Source organism: Podarcis pityusensis, assembly GCF_964106645.2.
Source record: "Podarcis pityusensis genome assembly, chromosome: 1".
Lineage (NCBI taxonomy): Eukaryota > Metazoa > Chordata > Lepidosauria > Squamata > Lacertidae > Podarcis > Podarcis pityusensis.
In genome coordinates this window covers 27,567,843-27,594,757 of record NC_138028.1, presented here as the reverse complement: position 1 = coordinate 27,594,757, position 26,915 = coordinate 27,567,843, and the positions used below count along the sequence as shown (strand labels likewise).

Genomic DNA, 26,915 nt, shown 5'->3' with positions numbered 1-26,915 from the left:
CCCTCCACATGCCCCATAAATCTGTTCTAGGGTTCCCACCACAGCAGACTTAGGGGTGGTGCAGGGAACATGCAGGGGGAGCGGGGGAAGCCTGTCGCACTAGCACAAGATTTCGTTGACAATCACCCATATTTTTTAAAAAGTGGGGGAGAAAGTCACAGTGCTCACAAGGCACTATGTGTAGAATATTAGGTACAGCATCACTTAATCTCAAAATTATTAATATACAGAGAAGGTCAGCTAAAGACTGGCGCAGAAATATGCTATAGTATCAATAGCCTTACTCGCTGATTCTATGCATATATACTTTTTTTCAGATATTTTTCTGATGTCAATGGAACTTATTAGCAGGTAACTATGCTTCTGGGCTGTAGCCCAGATGATTTTGTGCCAATGCAACATGGCATTTAAACAGCTAGCAAAAATAACTGCAGTAGTTTTCTGGTTTATTCCAAAACATGCTCCAAACTTTTTTAAATGTCTAGCAATATTTCTCACAGATACAGCACCGCAAGACATGTGACACAGTGGATGGACCTGAAGCCCTTTCTTTTCTTTGCACAAGAAACATAAAAACATGCGTTGAAAAATGTAGTGCTGTTAGCAACCTGTAATGTGCTTGCTAAAGTATGGATCTTCTCTGTAACATCTTCAGCACCACCGTGATTTCGGACTCTGGTTGCCCTTATAGGACCACGCCTCCCAATTCTACGATGGAAGTTGTCAGATTCGCTGGATGAATCGGCCATTGGTATCTTCAAAAACAAAGCAACAGCAGCCCATGATATTTATTTATTTCAATTACTTATTAGCTACTTTTCAGAACCAAGTAAGAAATAAAACAGTAGAACCATTTGTAGAATATGGAGGACTGAACAAATAACAGGCATATGAAATGTCCCAAAATATCATACTCTGGCATTATACAAAAAAAAAAAAAAAAAAAACCACAAAAGCCTAGATGAGGATAAGCAGATTGGAGATGGCTTGACTTCCATTGGCTCACAATAAATTCTATGGAACAAAGTAAACAATAAACTTTAACCGAAGACAAGAGTTGAGAAGGAGTAAGGTATGACCTTCTATCAAACATAATACACACACACACTGAGGCCCCTACAATACTTTTGTTCCAATGTTTTAAGTTTACATGCCACTTTTCTACTTTCACAATTTTCAAAGCAATTGACAGCATAAGACAATGAACTCCACCCAACCAATAAGCATCTGTAAAAAGGGAATACTTTTTACAGAACAGTAAAGAAGCAGTCAACATCTACCCCATACAGTATTCACTAAAACCCTTTTGGATAAAAATGTTTCACCCTGGCACCTCCCTTACGCTTTCTGGGAAGAAGATTCCATAGACATTGTGCCACCACTAATAAGGATCTCTTCCCAGTTACCATTCTCCAAAGCCCTGAAGGTAGGAGCATCTGAAGGAGCACCTTCACCTCCTTATCTCACCCTGCAGGTGTGTAGATCTCTATAAAAATGATGTAACCATATGGGTGATAGCAAGAGAACAATCAATCCCTACACATTTGTGTTGGGAACTCTGGTACTATCCTATTTTCTGCTCCTGATCTGTCATGATATGAACTCGATCAGATTGCTTTGCTCTGTTCCTGAAAAACTCTGGTAGCATATAGGATTCATCTCTATCAATTGTGTATTTTTTATGGCAAAGGAGGAAAGCTCTCACTTACAGCTTCCAGACTTTCCTCCGGGACAGTTTTCTGCTTCTTCTTCTTTGATTTTAGCTTTGCCAAATTCAGAACTTAAACAACTGTCCTGGCATGAATGATGAACTTAAAACCATTGCCCTGACATGTAACCAGTCTGTGCCACATCCTTAAGATCATGTACTGTGACATTATTATGGTGCAGCCAGACGCACAGCCAGTCCCGAGTATTTTCTCACTGGTGCAACCAACCTTGCAGCTGTGCCATATATTCAAGCTTCTATAAACTGCTATTTTTAGTACAGCAATCCCAACAGCAAAAGCTCAGTTCTAAAGAGAATCCACTTTCTTACAGAGCGAAAAGAAAGGCTCGTTTAATAGTCACTGCCAAGGGCAGCACTGAAAAGAGAAGGACAAAGTAGTTGGCTGAATGGGATACATTCATCCCAAAATTAAGTCAAATTTCTACTATGTATTTATATGAATCTTATACATACCTCAGTAAGTTACTAAGTAGAAACCATTTTTATGGCTTAATTTTTGCAAAAAGCAACTCTTGCATCCTAATAAATCCATGGATCCTTAGAATTCTTAGCATAGACTATTTCCAAAAGTCCTCAAAAGCTCACAAGTTAATTTTAGTTAGCAGATATTTGAAAGATGAATGACCTAAGGCAACATCTTTCAGAGATCTGCTAAAAAGTGATAAAACAACACAGCGATAGAAATTGTACGCAAGAAGTTAGGAGTCTTCTACATTAGTTGTACTTAAAACACACACTTGTGGTGGTAAAAACCCAACCACTTTAAAGTTTTCTTTTACTGCTCCTCTTGTTTTAAGAAAAACAGTGTTTTGAACAATTTGGGGGAAAGACTTTTTTCAAACAGTGCTTGCCTCATTCCCCAAACACGCACACATATGCAGTAATTATTTAAAAGAATTTCTAGGTTGCTTAATATTTTTTCAAATCCCTGAGTGGTATACAAAACTAACATTAAAAAAACCAGTATAATAAAAAACTAAAACAGCATCATAAAAACAGGAACAAGTAACTCCCAGGCAAAAGAACACTGGTTGCTCTGATCAGCCGTTTTCTAACTTATCTCATTAAGAAACACTTTTCACATTGACGTAGCTATGAAAATCGATCACAGAACCTCTGCACACCGAACCCTTTCAATTCCAGAACCCATCTTTAGTACAACCATGCACTTGGAAACCTTTTTCTTAATGTTAAACATATATTTGTATAGTGGTAGTGCTGCTGTTGTGACCCACCTTAGATCAGGCTCTTAGATCAGCTGAAGACCTTAGAACTGTGGGCATGCTCTGCTCACATGCTGTTGCTTCCTTGGTTAGCTGTTTCAATCTTAAGGTGTCATGTGAACATCTAAAACACACCCAACCATCCTCACACTTGTAAATTCAGGGGAAGATCAGTACTGAAGCAGGAAAGCTATAGTTTTGGGAATACCATTACTGAACTTCTCACTGAGGGACCTCTGGTAAAGCTTCCAAGGAGCTCCACAATTCTGCAGACACAGTATCTGCCCTGATCAAGCTATACTGAGCTATATACATATCAGAATAAAGAAAGCAGGGCTTATATCAGAAACACGGCACATATTTTTTAGCCTGTTGCCTGAGGAACAGTGATGAAACAGTTGAACAAGCCACAACTTCTCTACCCTGAAATTAACAGGAAAAGGAAGCTGAGTCAAAAAGAGATCTTGGTGACAATTGTGACATTTTAGCTTTTGCTTAACCCACTCTGAATTAAGTCAATGTAGTTGAACAGAACAGAACCATTGAAAAAATAGGGAGAAAGGAAAAAGAGATCAGAGTTTTTGACAACACCACAGCATGGCAACCCGTTTGTAGTCCATATTGCACTACGTTGTGATTAAATTACAAGCAGCTCAAAATGTTAAGCCCAACATAGAAACTTTCTATGTAGCCACAGAGGAACCGCTGAAAAGGGATGTGATGAAACAACTTGAATACTATTCTTAGCCTTTCATACAGACAGGGAAGATTGTCCAGTATCAGAAATCTGCCATTTCGTTGATCAAGCCTTATTTTATTCTACTTCATGTGAAATATAGGGTTTTCCCTTCTTACCATAGCTGTAAAGCTTGCCCCAATTCAAGGGCAATTAGCTACACACTTCATGTTTTTAACTTTCTTGTAAGGGCAGAGACCTGTTCCTCACAAACATTACAGACTTCCATATGGGGAGAGGATGTGCTACAGACAGGTGACAGGGAAGCACAGCAACCACCACAGAGAGCTACTACACAATCCCCCCCCCCCCAGCATCACCCCAACATCATATTGCAAAAGTACATTTCACACCAGCTGAATATGTGTGTGTGTGTGTGTGTGTGTGTATTTGAATGAAAGTGCATTGTACAAACCGCTTAAATTGCTCTTCAGGTTTGAAATTCCTATTTCCCAATCCCTATGCCTCCTTGAAACACAAGCCAGAGAAAAATAATTGGCCATTGTCATCTCAAGTTGCTAAACCTCAGATGCACAGCACCAAGCTGCAAGTCCCACTGCCTTCAGTTGGGCATATTCCTAACTATGAGCACACAGAATTGCAGCCCTCCCTGGAAACAGACCTTAACTGGGCTTACTAGTAGGTGAAAGTGGTCGTAGGGCATCCGCTTTGCACGCAGAAGGTCCCAGGTTCAATTCCTGACATCTCTGAACAGGTCTGGGAGAAAATGAAATCCCAGAGAGCCACCACAGAGCAGAAAATACTGAACTAGATGACTGGTCAGCGCCGCCCCCCAAAAGTACTTAGTTAGGATCGGCCTGTTCCCACATTCCATCAGGCCTATGGGTCAAGGCTATAAGGCCTGGAGTGAGGGAGAAAACAGACTTCATGCCAAAAGAAGCAAAAAATGTTAAAACAGCACCACACTGCTGTGCTGCAATGACTAATAATATAATAATAACAATGATTTATTATTTATACCCCACCCATCTGGCTGGGATTCCCCAGATACTCTGGGTGGCTCCCAACATAATATTAAAAATGTGACAAAACATCAAACACTAAAACCTTCCCTAAACAGGGTTGCCTTCAGATGTCTTCTAAAAGTCAGATACTTGTTTATTTCCTGGACATCTGATGGGAGGGCATTCCTCAGGGCGGGTGCCACCACCGAGAAGGCCCTCTGCCTGGTTCCCTATTATCTCACTTCTTGAAGTGAGGGAACCCCCAGCAGCCCCTCAGAGCTGGACTTCAGTGTCCAGGCTGAACGATGGGGGTGGAGACGCTTCTTCAGGTATACAGGACCGAGGCCATTTAGGGCTTTAAAGGTCAGCACCAACACTTTGAATTGTGCTCGGAAACGCACTGGGAGCCAATGTAGGTCTTTCAGAACCGGTGTTATATGGTCTCGGTGGCCACTCCCAGTCACCAGTCTAGCTGCCGCATTCTGGATTAGTTGTAGTTTCCGGGTCACCTTCAAAGGTAGCCCCACGTAGAGCACATTGCAGTAGTCCAAGCGGGAGATAACCAGAGCATGCACCACTCTGGCGAGACAGTCTGTGGGCAGGTAGGGTCTCAGCCTGGGCACCAGATGCAGCTGGTAGACAGCTGCCCTAAGAAAGGGGATCTTTTTTTTCTTTTTGCCCAGAATAGGATCTTGCCGCGCTTGGAAGACACAGAGGACTAGAAACTTAACCGCAGCTGTCACCTTCAGTTGTCTTTTGAGCCACCTCAAATGGCAGGCAATGCTTATTTTTCATGCACTTTTCGAAAGTGCCACAATAGCCGTTAACAGGAGAGGGCCCCCTGGAACTTTTCAGCCACCCCCTGGAACTTGATCACACTCCCCGTCGGCCCAAGGAGATCCCACCCCCGGGTTCCCAGCACCCCACACCCGCCCAGACCGATCTCTCTCACCGGGCTCCCGTTCTTCGGTCCTGGGATCAGCCCTCCCGCCCTGCGTCCCGTCTCAGGGCCGAGGCATGGCTCTCGGACGCCTCCAGCTCCAACCGCCCGGCACCCGGCCGGCTCCTCCACCCACCCCGCCGCTATGGCAACTTGAACTAGCCGCCCTGCCACCGGGCGAAGAGCGGCCTCTCAGGGCGCCAGGGCCCCCGCGGCGCTCGGCATCATGGGGGTCGTAGTTCGCAGTGCCGCCGGCCGCCTCGGCCGTGGAGGGAAGAATGGACTACGCTTCCCATGATGCCCCGCGCCGGAGCTTCTCCTGGGAGCGGCCCGCAAGCGCTGCACGCCCGCGACCAGGGAAACCAGCGTCGCCGCGCGCCGGCGGTACGAAGGCAAGCCGCGCCCACTTCTTAAAGGAGCAGGCGCTCAAATTCCGAGCAAGCATTTTATTGTTACTTACCAACCCAAGCGCTGGAGCAGTGCAAGATTCCAGGGGTGTTGATTTCGTGGAATGAGGGACAGCAGAGACAGCAGAGTCTTTAGGATATATGGTTTATTACATATACACGACCTGAGCCTATGATGGAGGAGCTCACAGCACCAATACCCCAGAAGGGCTTTCTTCTCCCATTGCCACAGCTTTGGGTTCAAGCAAAAATCTAGAATGGCTCTCACTCTTAGGCTTCTCTGCCTGCTTCTAGCCCCACCACACACTTGCCCTGGTCTTTTGACTTTCTCACTACCAGCCAGGGGAGGGGGGCCACCCATTTGCCCTCTGGCACAAAGCAACTATATTCTTGTACTAACCACACATGCATTATAGCTCTTGCCTGGCTAATTCAACAATGGGATCCGCCATTAGATTCTAACTCTTGCTGCATCCAGGAATTAGAAGGGACTCGGCAATCATACAGCCTAATCTCTTTCCCCCAAACTCACAACAATATAAATACTGTAGTGCAGCAACATTATAACAACACACATACATTGCTGTGTAGTGGAAGTTGGCATTCCGCCTGCTCCTGAAGACACATCTGCTTAGGCAAGCATTCCCCTGAATGACTTGTGGTGTTACTGTTTTAACTGTGTTTTAATGGTTATGCTTTAAAAATGTTTTATTGCGGATTACAGTTAAGGACATTCTAATGTTGTAGTATATTTTAATTATGGACTGATTTTATAGTTGTGTAAACCACTTAGAAGCCATTTTAGCGTACTGTATATGCACTATAGCGCCAAAAAGGCCCAATTATTTTCAGACATCAATCGCATGAATGCCTCTGCCAAAGAATTTTCTCTACATCCAGATGCACCTTTCATGTATTTTATTTATTGTATCCCACCTTTCCTCCAAGGAACTCGACGTAGCATACACAGTTCTCCACCTCCTCATTTAATCCTCACAACGATCCTGTGAAGGAGGTCAGGCTGAGAGGCAATGACTGGCCCAAAGTTGCCCAGTGAGCTTCATGACCAAGTGGGGATTTGAACTCTGGTCTCCTGGGTCCTAGTTCTCACACTCTAACCTCTATGCCAGGGGTCAGCAAACTTTTTCAGCTGGGGGCCAGTCCACTGTCCCTCAGACCTTGTGGGGGGCTGGACTATATTGGGGGTGGTGAACGAATTCCTATGACCCACAAATAACCCAGAGGTGCATTTTAAATAAAAGGACACATGCTACTCATGTAAAAACACGCTGATTCTCAGACTGTCCACGGGCCGGATATAGAAGGCGATTGGGCCGGATCCGGCCCCCATACCCATGCTCTATGCCCAACTGGTTCACAACAGAGAGACATCAGCAGGCTTAACTTCCTGCACAGGGAGGCAGAAAACCAGGTGATAGGGGAAACATAATGGGAGTGTCCCAGAAGAGGCACTGGACAAGAAATCTCCACATTGCAAGACTTGTTGCCAGGCCTCACTTCTCTCTGATGGATTTTGTTTCTAAAAAGAGCAAAGATGAGCTGGAAGGAGGATGCACTGTATTGTTAGGGCTGAAAGACACTTAAAGGTCTTAACCATCTGCTCCCTTGATAATTACTTTATCCTTCATATAGGTTCATTGAAAGTTGAAGAGGTTGAATGGGAAGAGCAAGATGCATGGCCAAAACTGTGGAAGCCTTCCCTTGAGTGGAACTGCCTGCAGGAAATTGCAATTGTGCCTTGCCGCCCCCATGGCCTGCTTTGCCGCCCCTACCAATCGGCATCAATGCTAGCAGCAGTGGCGGGAAGGCCCTCAGGAGTGCTGTCTTAGGGACTTCCACCACCTGAGGCAGTGGCTTCAGCTTGCCTAATGGATAGGTCAGTCCTATTTATTGTTATTTGAATATTTGTGGCCACCACGAGTACTCTGGCATGTGGAAAGGCCAGATATAAACTACCGGTACTCTCTGATCAATCATTAAAAAACAACAACCCTTCTAGGCGGGTTAGTGGCGCTGCCATACCCTCCAACATTTCTCCAATGAAATTAGTGACATCCTATTCAACAACAACAACAACAGTTTTATTATTTATACCCTGCCCATCTGACTGGGTTTCCCCAGCCACTCTGGGTGGCTTCCAACACATATAAAAACAAAATAAAACATTAAACATTAAAACACTTCCCTATACATCCCTTCAGATGTCTTCTAAAGGTTGTGGAGTTGCTTATCTCTTTGGCTAGGGGGTCACATAACTCCATATGTTGATCCATTGTTGTTGTTTAGTCGTTTAGTCGTGTCCCCATGGACCAGAGCACGCCAAGCACTCTTGTCTTCCACTGCCTCCCGCAGTTTGGTCAAACTCATGTTGGTAGCTTCGAGAACACTGTCCAACCATCTCGCCCTTCTCCTTGTGCCCTCAATCTTTCCCAACATCAGGGTCTTTTCCAGGAGTCTTTTCTTCTCATGAGGTGGCCAAAGTATTGGAGTCTCAGCTTCAGGATCTGTCCTTCCAGTGAGCACTCAGGGCTGATTTCCTTCAGAATGGATAGGTTTGATCTTCTTGCAGACCATGGGACTCTCAAGAGTCTCCTCCAGCACCATAATTCAAAAGCATCAATTCTTCGGCGATCAGCCTTCTTTATGGTCCAGCTCTCACTTCCATACATCACTACTGGGAAAACCATAGCTTTAACTATATGGAGCTTTGTTGGCAAGGTGATGTCTCTGCTTTTTAAGATGATCCATTTTTTTTTACATTGATCCATACCTTGATTTTATTCTGTGAACCGCCCTGAGACCCCCAGGTATAGGGCAGTATAGAAATTCAATAAATAAGGATAAGAATACCTTCCAAGATTTCTCTGGTGAAAATTGCAGACGCCCTAAGGAAAAGCGGGACATTCCAGAATCCAATCAGAAACTGGGACGACTTCTGTACATCTAGGACTGTCCCTGGAAAATAGGGACAGTTGGAGGCAGGGCCTGATTTAGGTTTGATGACGCCCTAAGCTCCGGAAGGTAATGGAGCCCTTTATATGTCCAGCTGTCCTTTGTAAACAACAAAGTGTCGCTGTTTTTTGTGTTGAATAAATGCTATATGGTAATTTATGGACCCAATAGGTATCTAAAGCCGTTTGCCACTGTTGCTGTATGTAGGTTTTATTTTATTTGTTTTTTTATCTTACATTTTGGAAATGTACACCCATATTTTTTCTTTTTTGGGGGGGGGGCAAGAGAGTGGGACCTTAAGCTATACTGTATAGCTTGTTTAGCTTATACGCGGCTGAAGGAGAGCTCCCCACTGCTTTTCTTTTCAGAGGGGCTTTCTGCTTCGCGTAGTCCCGGCAGCCGCCACGAGATGGCAACGGAGGGCAGGCCCTGAAGCCGTCGGAACTCCGGAGCGTGGGATGCTCTGATTCGGCGCGGAGTCTCGGACTTCTTGCAAAGGTCCCGCACTTGAGTGGCTGGCGGGGCCGGGATGGGATGGGGCTTGGGAAGGATCTCCTGAGCATCTTGCCGCCCGGTGCCCAGACGGGAGGAGAGGACGCCGGAGCCCGTGGTCCGCGCGAGGTTTGGAGTCCCGGTGAGGCGGAGCGCGATCCCTCTGTTGGGGCTACTTAGGCGCCCGGGAAGGAAGGGGGTTCCCGGGGCGCTCGTGGGAACACCCGCGGGTTGCTTCTTAGGGGAGCAGCCTGCCGTTAGATCCGCAGGAGGCAGCGCCGGGGATTGCATGGCACGTCCACGGCAAGGCTCCTGGACGCCTTTCGCAGCAGCGTGGCCAAGATGGGACATTCAACAGGTAGAGAGATTCAACAGCGGAGATTCCCCCCCCCAAAAAAAAAAAAACTGCCGGAGGGGAATTCAGACAAGTGACGGTTCTCCCAACAGGGAAATTTACACATACGTAACACACACACACACACGTGTGAAGATACAACGGGGAGATAATTTACGCAAGATGAATTCAACAGGTGAAGATTTAAGGGAGGGGTTCCTTCATATCTATGGGAGGTGAATCTGCTAGGAGACGATTCAAACGGAGGGGGGTTACTTCCTGAGTGCAAAAGATGAATTTAGCAAGCGAGGATTCCGCAGAAAAGATGACTACATCTCCATGGCAGGAAAAGCTCCACCTGTTGAATTTCTGTTGGTCATGCCGATGTTAAAGGTGCCCTGAGACGCCTTGCCAAAACATACAAACAAAACACACCGTTGGGAGTTTTCTGTAGTGATGTCAACTTTTGAGGAGGCAGAGGATGGAGGGTTTACTGTCTGGGGAAGTCAGTCTTTGGGAGAATAACTGCCGCTGCGCCCTGTGTTATGGGACTCCTGTCAAACTTACTTGTTATTTAAAATTATGATTCACTTAAACTAAATCTGCATAAATAACTCACTGTCTACTATCCTATGCACACATGGATGGGAGTAAATCCCATTGAACATAGAGGCACTTACTTCTGAGGAAACATGCATAGGGTTGCACTATATGTTTTATAACACGCCAAGAACGTTTGTTTATAAAAATCTGTTTTCAGTTCCCTACTGCGATACTGGGGGAAAAAATACAACATGTGACTAAGCATGTTCAGCCTTTTTCTCCCTTTCATGACATCGGCATTAACTTTTACATCACCATATGGTTCCAAGGTTTGGGAAGTTATTCATCATTTGAGGTGTTTTTTCCTATTTCTAACTCTTAGTGTATTATATCCAAGCTACAATAGCCATATAAGCAATAAGTGAAGTCAGTAATTTCCACATGTTGACGACTTCTATTCTTAATATTTGTTGATGAAGAATAATCTCAAATGACATTGTTCCACTCTTTTCCAAATATATTGCCAACATTATTTGCCTCTGATAGATCCACCACAAATAAATATGCCTACCCACTTGAGATTTACTTTTTCAACAGCTTGGAATATACTTGTTACTCATTTACTTAGTTTCTTGAGAAGCATACACCATTGTATCACCAATGTCTAAAATAAATTTCTCTCATATTTGTATAAACAAGATTAGTGACCTTCTTTCTAGAAATATGCATTATTTCAAAAGTACTGGAATATCTAAGTCTCTAAATCATGTGCATATACTTGTTTTGGTCCATATTTTAGTTTTATCAGTCTATATATTTTGGAAAGTTTGTGTCTTGTTACATTAACAACTAATCTTCCACCTCTTAATCTATTGTTTGCTAACCATATCCTCACTTGAGAACATTCAAACCAGCTTAGATCTCTGTCCAACATCTCATTTTGTATTCTTCCATATCTCAAGAATGGAAGAATAATCAGATCCCTCGTCATCTTTTTAAATGTTGAAAATTTCACAGATTTTCTTGCAAATAATAAGCTATTTAGCCAACTTGGGTGAATTTAAAATTAATCTAGCCCTAGATTCTCAGAACTATCTGATAGTAAATTTTTACATTTTACTTAATTTGAACAATCTCCTTTCTGCATCCAAAGCAAGTAATTTAATTCATGGGTCATTTGCTCTTGTAGCTAGTTCTTATCTGCTTGATCATATATAATGCCCTCAGCGGGGAATACTTTATATAGCTAGCACAATAATATAATCTATGATAGAACTAACACTTCTTTTTTCTGAGACAACACAATACTAGAATTCTCAAATGCCTCTTGTTTATTTTGTACAAAGCGAATCCCTTCTATGAAAAGAGAGTTGTGCAGAGAAGTGAGAGAATATTGAAAGATGGCACTTACAGTGAGAGGGTATGAAGTGAGTGATGTATGGGGCAGACTTGAGATTGTTCTTTTTTTTTCTTTTTTTTAAATTTTATTTTCTTGTTTTACAGAAGTGTAATGCCTCGTATATTTTTTTTCCATGTAACATTTTTACAAATCCGTTTCATTTGTTGAGGCATTAGGGGGAGAAGAAGAAGAAAGGAAAAAAGAAAGGGGGGTGGAGAGAGGGAAGATGGATGGGGGTGGGGTCGGGTGGCGGTGTTTCTATTATGTTATAAAGATCAGGTTCGGGGAAGGGAGAGGGATCTGCCTGTGGGTGGAAAAGTGAGGAGAGAATATCCAGTGTAATAAAGTTTAAAGAAGCAAATTCTGTACAAGAGCATTTTGTCTGCCGATTTTTCTGGGTCAGTTAACTTCCCTTTACCAATGGTCATGTGCGTCATCATGACTGGTCAGTTAGCTAAGTATTTCTATTGTTCTACTTGATCTAGGGGGAGCAGCTGCCCCCCCCTCCCCCCTGGCTACGCCCATGCCTATGGTTCAGCTAGGTAAGTTTAGACATTGGCCTTAAAAAGAAATTATGCCTCTTCCCTTTAGATGACCATACGTGAAGCACACATAGCTAAAATTTATCTCCAGTTTACAGCTGTTTCTGTTGTGTGTTAGGGACGCGGGTGGCGCTGTGGGTTAAACCACAGAGCCTAGGACTTGCTGATCAGAAGGTCGGCGGTTCAAATCCCCGCAACGGGGTGAGCTCCGTTGCTCGGTCCCGGCTCCTGCCAACCTAGCAGTTCAAAAGCACATCAAAGTGCAAGTAAATAAATAGGTACCGCTCCAGCAGGAAGGTAAATGGCGTTTCCGTGCGCTGCTCTGCTTCGCCAGAAGCGGCTTAGTCATGCTGGCCACATGACCCAGAAGCTGTACACCAGAAGCTGTACACCTCGGCCAATAAAGCAAGATGAGCGCCGCAACCCCAGAGTCGGTCACAACTGGACCTAATGGTCAGGGGTTCCTTTACCTTTACCTGTTGTGTGTTAGAACCAAAACCAAAAAGGTTTACCAGTCCTGAAAAATAATAATACTCTGAGCACGTGCAATTCTGCATTTTACATTATAGTACCATCGCACCCACAGGAATAAACGATGCTTGCTTCTGCAGCCTTGATGGTACATACGTTGACTAGGGAGCAAGCCAGATTTTGTTGTAGAAAAGGATAATCTGTTTTGAAAGTAAAAATAATGAAATGAACATCTATATTGGGGTGTTGGGGTAATGTCATTCCTGCTGGGCCCCAGAGTGCACCCATCTCTGTACTGGTATTGACACTGGACCTGTTTGCTATGCCACAGCCCCCGCCCCCATCTGCTGCTGTCTGAGTGCTAATTTCAGGGGGACAGGCTATGTGTGGGACGCTGGACTTCAGCCACAAAAGTCCAGCCCTGGCTGTACCACTTCTTGTTGCAGACAAACTTTCTGTTTGAGAAGAAAACTTTTTCCTGCGCGTGGGGACCACATAGCAGTAAAAAAGAAAGAAAAGAAAATAGATCACCGATTGAGATGGGAGGGTGGGAAAGGATGGGATAGTACCTGGTAGATTTGGCATGGAGGAAGTTGAAAGGGATTTGTCTACTGCCTGTAACATCTTTCTATGCTTTTGCTTATTACACCCTATTTCCTTTTAGGGAGCATCAGGTGAACGTGGTTTTCTGAAGAAACAGCAGATTCCCTCTATTCTGTTCCCAAGGAAAGGAACTGTGGTCGTCTCTTCTCTCTCTGTGGAGAAGAGCTGCACAGGGCAATGAAGTCGTTTCCACAATAGGCTCAGGAAGATGCTGTGGGTACCAGAGTTCCTTCAGCTCCTGCTCTTGCTGGAAACGGGACTGATAAGTAGAGGCACGGAAATGTGCCCTTCGTCCCTCTGTGACTGCTCAGATTGGGACCGCTTCAAAGTTACCTGCAGAGAGATATATTTCATCCCCAACCTCCCACGGGGCACCAAGACTTTGTGAGTATATGGGACTGACATATATGTTTCTCCCACCCCAACCCCCAGTCTATTTCAGGGGAACAGGGGGAGGAGGAAAGGGAAATCGCATTGCACATGTAGAATTTCTCATGCAAGGATTCCACTGATAGGACCCATTCATTGAGTCTCACCTAATAGCAGGTGTGAAGAAGAAGCTTTTTTGAATGTGTATATGGGTGGGTCTGTGGAGTGCAGCAAAACAGCATGGAGGAAAGGGTCAAGCTCTCTTCCATCATGTCATGGTACTGATCTGGTGGCTTTGGGGGAGCAGAACAATTTGTTATGAGGGACCCATGCCATATTTACTGTGTAATGCTAATGTAGGGTATGGGGTGGTGGCCTCTGTGCAGCAGATAACTGCTGAGTGGAAGCGAATTGGCTATTATCCTGTGCAAATCCCTCCATAAGTCATTTTAAAAGTCTTCCAAGCCACGCTAACAGTCAAGATCTAAACCCAGAAGTGAGTCTGGCTGGGAATGAATGTTTTGAGACGGAAGGAGGATGTTTGCCACAGTGCAGAAGAGCTGAAGAGTCAAACCCACCATCCCTTCCCTGAATGCGTCCTACAGTCCTTAAACCCCATTATCACAACCAATGTGGGGTTTACGAAAATGATGTCTGCTCTGGCCCTGGGTTTTGCTTGTTGGTAACCAATGAGCAAGAGCACTAAGACGTTTTGTTCAAGGTTGACCTGACAAAGCACAAAATAAGAGAGAGGGGGGTTAGGGGAATGGTATTTTATGAAATTGGTGCTGGAGCAGAAGGCTAGGCATTCAAAGGAGTGGTTTTGTGTTTTGGGGCTCAGACCCCACTCCTTCCTCATATTCTTAGGCATGTTACTTGAATCCCGGTCTCACCAGTTCACCTTCTGCTATGTGGGTGTTTTGTGACTGGTCGCTCCCATCACAGCAGCCATTTTGTCAACATGCATGCCCTCAAGGCAGCCATTTTGTGATGCTGCTCGCAGCACTCTCAAAAAACCCTTAGGGACCCCTACTTTAAGTTGCCACAAGAAACTAAGGCAATTTTGCAGTATGCTAAACAGAGACCCAGTTCAGATGTAACGAGAAACCATGATTTATGTGAAAGGCCTGCAGGCAGCCTCAGGCTCACATGCTCCCTCCTTCCCTTTCTTTTCACACAGTGGGAGGGGATTAGAAGCTTACATTCATGGTTTGCTACAAAGCACAGTTTGTCATCTTGTCTGAATATAGGAAACTGCAGCTTGTACAAACTAGACCCTGGTTTTATATCCTATTTTGCAAATGAAATACAGTGGTACCTCGGGTTAAGTACTTAATTCGTTCCGGAGGTCCATACTTAACCTGAAACTGTTTTTAACCTGAAGCACCACTTTAGCTAATGGGGCCTCCTGCTGCCGCTGCACCGCCGGAGCACAATTTCTGTTCTCATCCTGAAGCAAAGTTCTTAACCTGAAGCACTATTTCTGGGTTAGCGGAGTCTGTAACCTGAAGTGTATGTAACCTGAAGCGTATGTAACCCGAGGTACCACTGTAAAATAAAACAGTTTCTCATATTGAAACAAAATGGGAATTGTGGCTTGTTGCACACAATGAATGTAATGTTCTTAATCTCAGAGTAACTAGGGGCAAAGCTTTCAGAGTGGCTGCTCCCGTTTTGTGGAAAGCTGTGACTTTTTAATGTCGATACCTGACAGGCACCTGTTATTTCTACCTTCCAGAAACAACTGAATACATTTTTCTTTTGAATACATCTTTCTGAATACAATGGTACCTCGGGTTATGAACTTAATTTGTTCCTTTTTTTTTATAAGATATTTATTAAGATTTTTTAAAATATTACAATAAAAGTGAAAAAAAATAACAAAAAAAACAAAATAAAAATGGTTAAAAACACCCAGATTTTCCATTACTTATTTTCCTTTAGCTTGTTTCCCGGACCTCCTCGTACCTCCCTTTTTTGTATTCCACTTCAATCTGTTGGTTCAGCAAATCCTTACCCTCTTTAATTATCCTAATCCTTGATCTTAAAAATAATAGCATTAGATTTTTACCTATTTATAACCCTTTTTTCATATTCCCTTAAAGCATTACAGCTGGAAACCACTTAATTTCTATCCAACATCATTCTAACATTCATTAATTTTACAATATTTCTGTAGATAATCTTTGAATTTCTTCCACTCTTCTTCCACCGACTCTTCTCCCTGGTCTCGGATTCTGCCAGTCATTTCTGCCAGTTCCATATAGTCCATCAGCTTCATCTGCCATTCTTCCAGAGTGGGTAGATCTTGTGTCTTCCAATACTTTGCAATGAGTATTCTTGCTGCTGTTGTGGCATACATAAAAAAGGTTCTATCCTTCTTTGGCACCAATTGGCCGACTATGCCCAGGAGAAAGGCCTCTGGTTTCTTCAAGAAGGTATATTTAAATACCTTTTTCAGTTCATTATATATCATTTCCCAGAAAGCCTTAATCCTTGGGCACGTCCACCAAAGGTGAAAGAATGTACCTTCAGTTTCTTTACATTTCCAACATGTGTTATCGGGCAAGTGATAAATTTTTGCAAGCTTGACTGGGGTCATGTACCACCTGTGTATCATTTTCATAATATTCTCTCTTAAAGCATTACATGCCATAAACTTCATACCTGTGGTCCACAACTGTTCCCAGTCAGCAAACATAATGTTATGTCCAAAATCCTGTGCCCATTTAATCATAACAGATTTCACCGTTTCATCCTGAGTATTCCATTTCAACAGCAAGTTATACATCTTTGACAAAATCTTAGTTTTGGGTTCTAACAGTTCTGTTTCTAATTTTGATTTTTCCACCTGGAAGCCAATTTTCTTGTCCAAATTATATGCCTCCATTATCTGATAATAATGAAGCCAGTCTCGCACTTTATTTTTTAGTTTCTCAAAACTCTGCAATTTCAGTCATGAACTTAATTTGTTCCGGAGGTCTGTTCTTAACCCGAAACCGTTCTTAACTTGAGGCGTGCTTTCGCTAATGGGGGCTGCCACTGCACCCCCAGCGCACGATTTCCGTTCTTATCCTGGGGCAAAGTTCTCAACCTGAGGTACTACTTCCGGGTTAGCAGAGTTTGTAATCCAAAGTGTTTGTAACCTGAAGCGTTTGTAACCCGAGGTATCACTGTACATCTTTCTTTGCAAGATGCAAAGGTCTCTCCCTTAGCTCTTTGCACTGTTTTTCAACTTACATTTAGTTGGACTTTGGCGCTCTTTCAAAAATTTGTTTTAGATTTTTAATGGTATGTTCGTAAGACTCAAGTGGAAGACAATTTATAAATTAAATAAAGCTCTCCCCCCCCTTTGTTTGCAGACTAGGAAGAAAGGAAGGGAGGAACATGTGAGCCTGAGGTTTGCTTCAGTTTTTGTTTGAAATAACTAGCCATAGTTTGTCATTACACTAGGGAATTATTAACTTTTTCCAAAGAGGTAACAGCTTTTTAAAGTTTCTGATAATGATGACCTTCAAATTGGTAATATGATTGATTCCCTGCATTGGGCTGTGTAGTGACCTAAGAGCTGATGGTTACTAAAAGTATTTTTATGTTCTGTTACTTTTAAGTTTGGAACACAGCTTTGTTTTTTCTAAAAGCAAGTGTATGAAGATGTTGATGAACAGGACTAGAAACAGGATCGTGCTTTTACATTATATACTTAGCTTTTTTATTTTAGCTTTTCTTGCCATGGTCTTTCAATTCTACCATAATGAATCTTTTCTAAAACATTTTAAACAGCTGACCATTCAAGTTCTGCTTATTGTGTCTGCTCAGACTCCAGGGCCTGTGAAGCAGTTTTTTAAGCAACAATAAAGCTCAGGAATGGAGGGAGATGTACTTTACCGCCGAAAATTCCAGCACTAATTAGTTTATTTTTCAAGTTGCTTATAATTGCCCCAGAAAGGGTTGAAGAGTTTGTCTACAGTTTTTTTTTATAATCATTCCAGATTAGCCTTCCACTCCCAATGTATTTTTGAGTGATGCATCATGAAAATGATGACAAATTGCCCATAAGTGCAGCAGGGATGGAGATGCAAAAAATAAATTTATTTTTATATTATGTATTTTGGAAAGTGGTTTGTCTGTCCATCTGTTCTCTGTGGCTTTGGCTGCCTCTCAGGATATCATTGCCAAACTCAGTACAAGGGCTTCCAAGGTAGGGGCAGTGGTCGTTGTCAGTATTTGAATGCCAGGCACCCTTTTGAATCCCGATGGTGAACTGAAATGTCACTTTGTGGTGACTTTTGCCTGTTTTTTTGGAATAGGTTCAGCCCCTTCTTGAGATATCATTGCCAAACTCTGCACAAGGATTCATGAGGTGGAGGTGACAGTCTTTGTCAATGTTTGGTTGCCAGCTGCCATTTTGAATCGAGATGGCAGACCAAAATTATCTAGCCATTACACTGATTAGCACCATCAGCTCTAAGTATATGAAATTCTTTTGTTACTTATTTGAATCTTGTTTAAGTGGATCTGCTGTTATGTTTCACTTAGTACTAGTTTATGCTGAATATGCATAGTGTTTGTATTACTGTTGAAAATGGTCAGTTGCAAACCTAATGTTGCACATTGTGCTTCACAATGTTTGTGTGAGCCTTAGCAAGTATCTTATGCCTTTGCATTAAACACTTCCCAAATTATGCAAGCAATGAGAACTCCAAGGGCATGGGTTCTGCTTTCTTTTGAATAAGATCACCAGAGGCTTACCACATTTTGGTGATATGTGCTTTAAACAAGTTAAGCATACTGTGAAAGTCCACTTTGACTCAAATTCACTGCTACCTATTAGGTGTCTAGGTAGGGGCCGCCAATATGGGGCACTTGAAGTTTCTTTAATGTCAGGACGTCATAAGTGCTTTTCTCCTGCTGGAATTCTGAATTAACCTGAGCTGCTGTTTCATGGACTTTTAACACCTAGTATTTGATGCTGAGAAATGATTTGGCTGTGCTGCATAAATATCCAACCATGTTGACTTATGTTAGATGAAACGATGTTTTTTTCAAAATAAAGAGGGACTTAACATAGTTTGAAATTGTTTGTCATTTTATCTTGCTATCGTAAGTGCCAACATAGGTGGTAGCTGTCGTTTAATCTCACAGTTGTTAAATGATTCCGCATGACAAGTCATTTTGGAGTTTAGGAATAGATGATTGAACCTGTACCCACCCAAACATTCGTTTGGACCATAAATTTTGTCCCCTTTGCAGTGTATCTCAGTGCCACTTCTTCATAACACAACCATTAGCTCCATTTACTTGCCAAGTGGTACCCATTGTGTAGCCATGGTAATGGGTGAATTTGTGTTTGGTTTTTTAAGGCCAGTAAGAGCATTAATCTCTATTATGTACTTTTCTGGAAATCCTATGTCCTTTCAGTCCAGCTGATGATATAGCTGAATAGTTTGCAAACTGATTTTACCTCTGTTGAGATTTTAATTGGTACACTTGTTTATACCTTGTCCTCAGACAGGATCAAGGGTTTCATTTTGTTAAAGTTAAAGCAATTACAGCTTCCATTGCAACAAACAGGAAACAAACAGGTTGGGGTGCAGCTGTGAAGTACCGATATGCAATCAGAAAGGGTCTCATTTGTTGGAATTGGTCCTTCCAAGTAGTTATGAATATCTGCGCTTCTGATGCCACCATAAAGCTCTTTGGCAGCCAGTCATTGAAAGAGGAATTAGAGGCAAATGAAGTAGAAATACCTTCCTCAGCATCTGAAAACAGAGCTTAGGTTTAGCTTATCTTACATAAAATTACACAGAGCTTCATTTAAGCTGGGTCAGGATGACTTTTGAAAACACTATTTTCAGCTACGGTTGGATCTCAGCCATGTGCTCTCTTGTATGGCTGACTGCATAGGTGGCCTCAAAATCCATCTAGTTATGATCCTAATTATTTTTTTGCTTTTCTTAGCCTTTATAAGGCTTTTTTGCCCCCTTCTGAAATTAATCGTCATCATCATCATAAATGCCCAGAGCTTTGCCTACACATACTGGGAAAAACGTTTACAACTAAATAGCAGGATTACTCTGGGATGTTTTGTGAGCCCCTCTACAAGTAACTCAGGTGTGGGAGAAGAGTCACTTTGAATCCTTATAAGCCTTGGGTGTCCAGCAATAGGGAGGCAGTGAGGTGCAGTGGTTAAGAGCATTGGACCAGGACATGGTAGGCCTGGGTTCAAATGTCCACTTGCCCATGAAGCTCATTGGGTAAACCTGGATTAGGAACGATCTCCTAGCTTTGCCTATCTCAAAGGGTTGCTGTGAGAATAAAATGTAAGGACCACATATTTCACCCAGAGCTCATTTGAGGAAAGGTGGGAAATGTACAGCAGTAAAATTCTAATATATTTTTATTTTTAAAAAAAACTTTTGTTTTTCCTTAATTAATCAGAAACATAATTCAATAACATGTAAGAAATAAGGTAAAAGAAAAAAGGGAACTGAATAAAAATTAAAATATAAACTCACCCAAAAAACAAACACAATTCTATTATTGATGTGTCAGCTGGATAAAGATGGAATACAGGCAGTGACCATTTTAGGCGTGTTCCAACTGATGCACTACTGCCAACACACAGATCATTTTGGACCCAGAAGAAGGAGGAGAGGGGATGGGGCAGGGGCATAATGGGGCGGGGTGAGTTTATGTGTGGCCCACTGACACACGCTTTGACCTGCAATGTAACCCCCACAGAAACGGGGAATTTCCTGTACTTATTTGAGTCCTCTTGCACCAGCTGGAGAGAAACCAACAATGGAGGATCTTTTTTGCCCTTCCATGATCAGAGGCCATGACTAATAGAGCACAACAAACGGTTACTGCCACCAGTGTCCCACTGTATCTCTTTACATGGCATGGACAAGTATTTTATCTGTGACTGTGGGCAAGAAACCCGCAAAAGAAATGGAGTGGCCCTCATAGTCAACAAAAGAGTGGTGAAAGCAGTACTGGGATGCAATCTCAAAAATGATAGAATGATCTCGATACGAATCCAAGGCAGACCTTTTAACATAACAGTAATCCAAGTTTATGCACCAACTACTGCTGCTGAAGAAACTGAAACTGACCAGTTCTATGAAGACTTACAACACCTTATAGAAGTGACACCAAAGAAGGATGTTCTTCTCATTATAGGGGATTGGAATGCTAAAGTAGGGAATCAAGAGATAAAAGGAACAACTGGCAAGTTTGGCCTTGGAGAGCAAAATGAAGCAGGGCAAAGGCTAATAGAGTTCTGTCAAGAGACCAAGCTGGTCGGACTTCCGGGTTGGCGCCACCGGCAATGGCGGAATTCCTCTGATCGGGAGGAATTTGCCTGGTGGAAATTTGGGTCTGGGCACCACGGCGAAGGCGGAGACCCACTAAAAATCACAGGCGGGTGAAGCCTGTGAACGTGGGATTTGGCGGGCACCTTTTGTGCCTCCCCTACTCGCGGGGAAACCCGGTTTCGGGGATCCGGAGCGATGTGGGGTGAGCGGCACGGTGCTTCGGATTGACTGCTTTTTCCACAGAGCGAAGCCGCATAGCTGTTGCCGGAGAGCGCTGACTTTTTCCTGTGGACAATTTGATCTTAAAGTAACTACCCGTGAGTAGAGTGAAGAATTGGATTTTTAAATGTCTTAATTTGGCACCGAAACGGGGAGGTTCAAAACAGGAAGTCCACCTCCCCTTTTTGTAAATAAGACTGAGGCAAAGAGGCTGCAAGCTAAAGTCTTGGAAAGCCTATTGTAAAGGACTAAATTCTCATCAGTAAAAAATATTAAACCCCCCTTGAAAGCAGGAGAAGAGGGGGGGAGGCTTTGGATTGTATATTTTTTTTTTCCCATATAAATTTTTATTGGTTTTACAACATTTTTTAAACAATACAAACAAATAAAAAGACAAACAAACATGTATAATTTCATAACCTTTTTTCCATAACCTTTGTTTCTCGGACTCCCCCATACCTCCCCTTTCTGCATCCCTGTTTACAAAATTATTTCAGCAGCTTCTGAGCAATTTTATCAAATATATGTCCTCTTAGTCTTTTCTCTGACTTAATCTTATGTCACTGTTTCCCTTTTTCTCTCAACACCTCGGCATTTTAGCATTCATCAATTTTATAATAGCTCTTAAGATAAATTTTAAATTTCTTCCAGTCCTCTTCCGCCGTCTCTTTCCTCTGATCACGGATTCTGCCAGTCATCTCAGCCAGTGTCATATAGTCCATCACTTTCATCTGCCATTCTTCCACGGTGGGTAGGTCTTGTGTCTTCCAATACTTTGCGATGAGTATTCTTGCTGCCGTCGTAGCATACATAAAGAAAATTCTATCTCTCTTTGACACCAATTGGCCGACAATGCCCAAGAGAAAGGCTTCTGGTTTCTTAGGGAAAGTACATTTAAGTACCTTTTTCATTTCATTATATATCATTTCCCAGAAAGCCTTAATCTTCGGGCACGTCCACCAAAGGTGATAGAAAGTACCTTCAGTTTCTTTACACTTCCAACACTTATTATCAGGCAAATGATAAATTTTTGCTAGCTTGACTGGGGTCATGTACCACCTATAGATCATTTTCATAACATTTTCCTTTAAGGCATTGCATGCCGTAAATTTTATACCGGTGTTCCACAACCATTCCCAGTCAGCAAACATAATATTATGACCAATGTCCTGTGCCCACTTAATCATAGCCGATTTAACTGTTTCATCTTGTGTATTCCATTTCAGCAGCAAGTTATACATTCTTGACAAATTCTTGGTATTGGGTTCTAACAATTCAGTTTCTAATTTTGATTTCTCCACCTGGAAGCCAATTTTCCTATCTTGTTTGTAGACCTCCATTATTTGATAATAATGGAGCCAATCTCTTACTTTAGGTTTCAATTTCTCATGACTCTGCAATTTCAATTTATCTCCATCTTGTTCCAAGATTTCCCAATACTTTGGCCATTCGGCCTCCATATTGAGTTTCTTCAATGCCTTAGCCTCCAAGGGTGACAACCATCTAGGGGTTTTGTTTTCCAACAAGTCTTTATATCTTATCCAGACATTAAATAACGATTTTCTGACAATGTGATTTTTAAAGGCCCTATGCACTTTGATTTTATCATACCATAGATATGCATGCCAACCAAATGTATTATTGAAACCTTCTAAGTCCAAGATATCTGTGTTCTCGAGGAGCATCCACTCTTTCAGCCAGCAAAACGCTGCTGCTTCATAGTACAATTTTAAGTCCGGCAGGGCAAATCCCCTTCTTTCTTTTGCATCTGTAAGTACTTTAAATTTTATTCTGGGCTTTTTGCCCTGCCAGACAAATTTCGAAATATCTTTCTGCCACCTCTTGAAACAGTCCATCTTGTCAAGAATCTGCAAAGTTTGAAACAGAAATAACATTCTAGGCAGTACGTTCATCTTAATAACTGCAATTCGGCCTAACATTGACAATTTCAAATTTGACCATATTTCTAGATCTTTTTTAATTTCTGACCAACATTTTTCATAGTTGTCTTTATACAAATTCAAATTTTTAGATGTCAAGTGAACCCCTAAGTATTTCACCTTCTTAACCACTGTCAAACCTGTCTCTTCTTGAAATTTCTCCTTCTCCATAGCTGTTAAGTTTTTTTCTAAAACTTTAGTCTTTTGTTTGTTCAGTTTGAATCCAGCTACCTGGCCGAATTGTTGAATTATCTCCAACACCCTTTTTGTACTAGTGTCTGGCTCTTGTAAAGTTAGTACTAAGTCATCTGCGAAGGCCCTTAACTTGTAATGTTTAGCTCCGACCTGTACACCTTTAACCTGCTGGTCATCTCTAATCATATTTAACAACACCTCCAGGACAGAAATAAAAAACAATGGGGAAATTGGGCACCCCTGTCGTGTCCCTTTTTCTATCTTGAATTCTTCAGTTATCACATTGTTTACAATCAACTTAGCTTTTTGTTCAGAGTATATCGCACCCATACCATTCTCAAATCCTTGGCCTACCCCCATCCCATGAAGATTCTTTTTCATAAAACTCCAAGAAATATTGTCAAAGGCTTTCTCCGCGTCCACAAATATCAGCACTGCTTTAGTGTTTATATTCACCTCCAATAGTTCCAAAATGTCTATTATATTCCTCACATTATCTGATAAATGTCTTTTTGGGAGAAAGCCTGCTTGGTCCTTATTAATCTTCTCCATCAACACTCTTTTCAATCTTTTTGCCAAAATGTCTGCAAAGATTTTGTAATCCACATTAAGTAGTGATATTGGGCGGTAGTTCTTGAGTTGAGTCTTTTCAGTCTCTGTCTTTGGTATGAGTGTAATATAAGCTTCTTTCCACGATTCTGGCGCCCTTTTCCCCTCTAAAATCTTGTTACAGACTTCCTTTAACGGTTGAACTAACCACTCCTTCAAAGCTTTGTAGTATCTGGAAGTCAGTCCATCTGGTCCTGGAGATTTGCCCAATTGCATGCTCTGAATGGCACCCTCTATCTCTTGTTCTGTTATTCTTTGGTTTAGCTCCACCTTACTTCGATGAGAGATTTTTTGTAATCCATATTTTTTAAGGAATTCATCTATGTCCTCTTCATTCTGTGATCCTTGTGAGTATAGTTTTTTGAAATAACTCAGGAAACAGTTTCTGATCTCGTTGGGTTTAGATATATTCTTTCCATCCACTTCTAGATTTGTGACTGTATTTAGTTTCTGTCTTTTCTTCAATTGCCAAGCCAGAAGTTTACCACATTTATCTGCAGATTCAAATGTCTTTTGTCTCATTTGCTTTATCTTCCACTCAATCTCTTGATTCATCAATTCCATATATTGTGTTTGATATAACTTAATCTCTCTCAAAATCTCCTGGGACTTTGGTTTTGATCTTAATTTCTTCTCTCCTTCTTTTATCTTTTCCAAGATCTTTTCCTTCTTCTCATTTTGCTTTCTCTTTTTTATTGAATTTTGTTGAATTAAAAATCCTCGCATCACAGCTTTACTTGCGTCCCAGATCACTCTTTTTTCTACATCAGCCTTTAAATTTATTTCAAAATAGTCCTTTAAAGTTTTTTGGGCCTTTCTGTGGATCTCCTCATCTCGAAACAAGGTGTCATTCATCCTCCATCTGAATTGACCAGTTGTTGTAAATTTCATCTCCATCTTCACGGCGTTATGGTCGGAGCAAGTCTTTGGGCAGATTTCTATTTTCTTAATCTTTGGAGCCATCCCACTAGTAATCCAGATTTGATCGATTCTGGTCCAGGTTGTCATTGCTTGAGAGAAAAAAGTTCCCTCTCTCTCGAGAGGGTTCCTTGTTCTCCAAATGTCTATCAAGTCCATATTTTCAGTCATTTCAAAGAAGGTCTTCGGAAGTCTCCCTTCCTTGGAAATTGTCAGTCTTTGTGCCTTGTCCATATTTGTAGAAACTACGCCATTCATATCTCCCATAAGTATTACATTATAATCCAAATAATCCATCAGAGTTTCATGGAGCTTCTTAAAAAAATCCGCCTTGCCTTCGTTTGGTGCATAAACTCCAACTACTAAGAATTTTTCTCCTTGTACTTGTATTTCAACTGCCAGGTATCTTCCTTGTTCATCTTTAAACATCATTTTTGGGGCCCATTTCTCTTTTACATAGATCACTACTCCTCTTTTCTTAACTTTGTCCGATGAAATAAATTCTTGTCCTAATCTTTTGTTAATAAGTAATTTCCTATGTACCCTGGTCACATGAGTTTCTTGCAGACAGATCAAGTCCAATTGTTCTCTTCTCAAAATATGAAATACTTGGCGTCTCTTCAAAGGCATGTTGAGCCCATTGCAATTCCAACTAAGGAGTTGCAGGGCCATCTTGTTATTTCTCAGTTACTCCTCCTACTGCTCCAAGTTGTTGCTCTTCCTCTGATGGTGGTGGTTTAAGTCCAAACGATAAGTTCAGAATATCTACTGCTCTCCTCTGTTCCGAAATTGGGTCAACCGTTCCCTTCTGTAAATCCTCGTGGTTTCTCTCCAAAAACTTCTCTTTATCTTGGATTGTCTTTATTTTCACCTTCTTTCCCTTGTAATTAAAGGACAGTCCTTGTGGAAACTCCCACCTAAAGAGGATGTTGTTCTTCTTCAACAGGTAGACCAGATCTTTATAGAAGGTTCTCACCTCCAAAATTTGTTTAGGGATGTCTTTAAAAATTTGTATAGGTGAATTTTCAATCTCCAAGGCCTTTTGATAATGTAGTTTTAATATTTTGTCTCTTTCTTCCTTGGATCTAAGAGTAATCAGGCAATCCCTCGGAGTTTTTCTATTCTGTCTCCTGCCCAATCTGAATGCTGTTATTATCTTAAATTCTTCCTCCTTCAAATCTTCCTGCCAACAGTCAGTAAACTCTTGTGTAAGGAACTCCACAAGGCTGTCCCCTTCACTCTCGGGAATTAGTCTTAATTTCAGGTTTCTCTCCTTTCTCTGTAATTCCATCAAGGACAACGCCAGATCATGTTCATAGACTTTTTTCGAAATCGGTTCTAATTTTTCCTGTGTCTCTTCAGCAGTCTTTCTGGCGTCCTCTGCAATTTTACGTGTAGCAGAGTTCTCTTCTATCAATTTATTTATAGATTCTGTATTAGATGTCACACTTTTCGTATTAAGATCCAATCTTGCTGTTAATTCTGTTAGTTTTTGTGAGTTCTCTGTACTCTGCTTTGTCAGAGCTTCCAACGATTGATTTATCTTGAGTAACGCCTGTGTCATAGAATCCATGGAGGCAGCCATCGCTTTTTCCTGAGCAGCTGCTCCAGTCTGTGTCAAACTTGATACTGAACCTCTTTTCTTTTGTTGTTGTTGTTTTGCTTTAGCTCTAGTTGTAATCTCGTCTGCTGGGGCACTCATGTCCCAAGGACGTTCTCACAGGAGCAGTTCCCAAATGGAAAATCCCACTGTCTTACTCTGTTATTCCAATTGTTACTTCTTACCCTCTAGAGGGAGCAAGACATAATGTCCAAGTGAAGGAAACAAAAAGCAGGGAGCAAAGAAACCAGGAAAGTTCAATATAGATGCTGCAACAGTTTTTCTGCGTGATTTAACTGTCAAAGTCCGATATATTATGGCAGCAAAGTCCAAACTCTGTATCAAGTAGAACATCCACTATGTATCCTTATAAAGATTTCTAAAGTTTC

The 26,915-nt window shown here is 42.0% G+C and overlaps 2 protein-coding genes across 7 annotated transcripts in view; one reads left to right on the top strand and one right to left on the bottom strand.

Moving 5' to 3' along the window:
* The window catches only part of CEP128 (centrosomal protein 128), a 205,401-nt gene extending 199,589 nt beyond the window's left edge, over positions 1-5,812 (bottom strand). For 2 of the 6 annotated variants that reach the window (XM_080974122.1, XM_080974123.1), the window contains exons 1-2: positions 5,606-5,812; positions 609-755 (exon numbers count right to left, since the gene is read on the bottom strand). In XM_080974122.1, coding sequence (XP_080830248.1) covers positions 609-749 — 141 coding nt within the window. In that variant the 5' untranslated portion in view covers positions 750-755; positions 5,606-5,812. Of the gene's footprint in view, positions 1-608; positions 756-2,964; positions 3,103-5,605 lie in introns of those variants that run through there. The other 4 variants (XM_080974119.1, XM_080974121.1, XM_080974124.1 and 1 more) reach the window with 3 other exon arrangements.
* A 3,858-nt stretch (positions 5,813-9,670) lies between these two features.
* The window catches only part of TSHR (thyroid stimulating hormone receptor), a 67,311-nt gene continuing 50,066 nt past the window's right edge, over positions 9,671-26,915 (top strand). The window contains exons 1-2 of the mRNA XM_080974353.1: positions 9,671-9,823; positions 13,419-13,741. Of these exons, the coding sequence (XP_080830479.1) occupies positions 13,566-13,741 (176 nt within the window). The 5' untranslated portion in view covers positions 9,671-9,823; positions 13,419-13,565. The remainder of the gene's footprint in view (positions 9,824-13,418; positions 13,742-26,915) is intronic.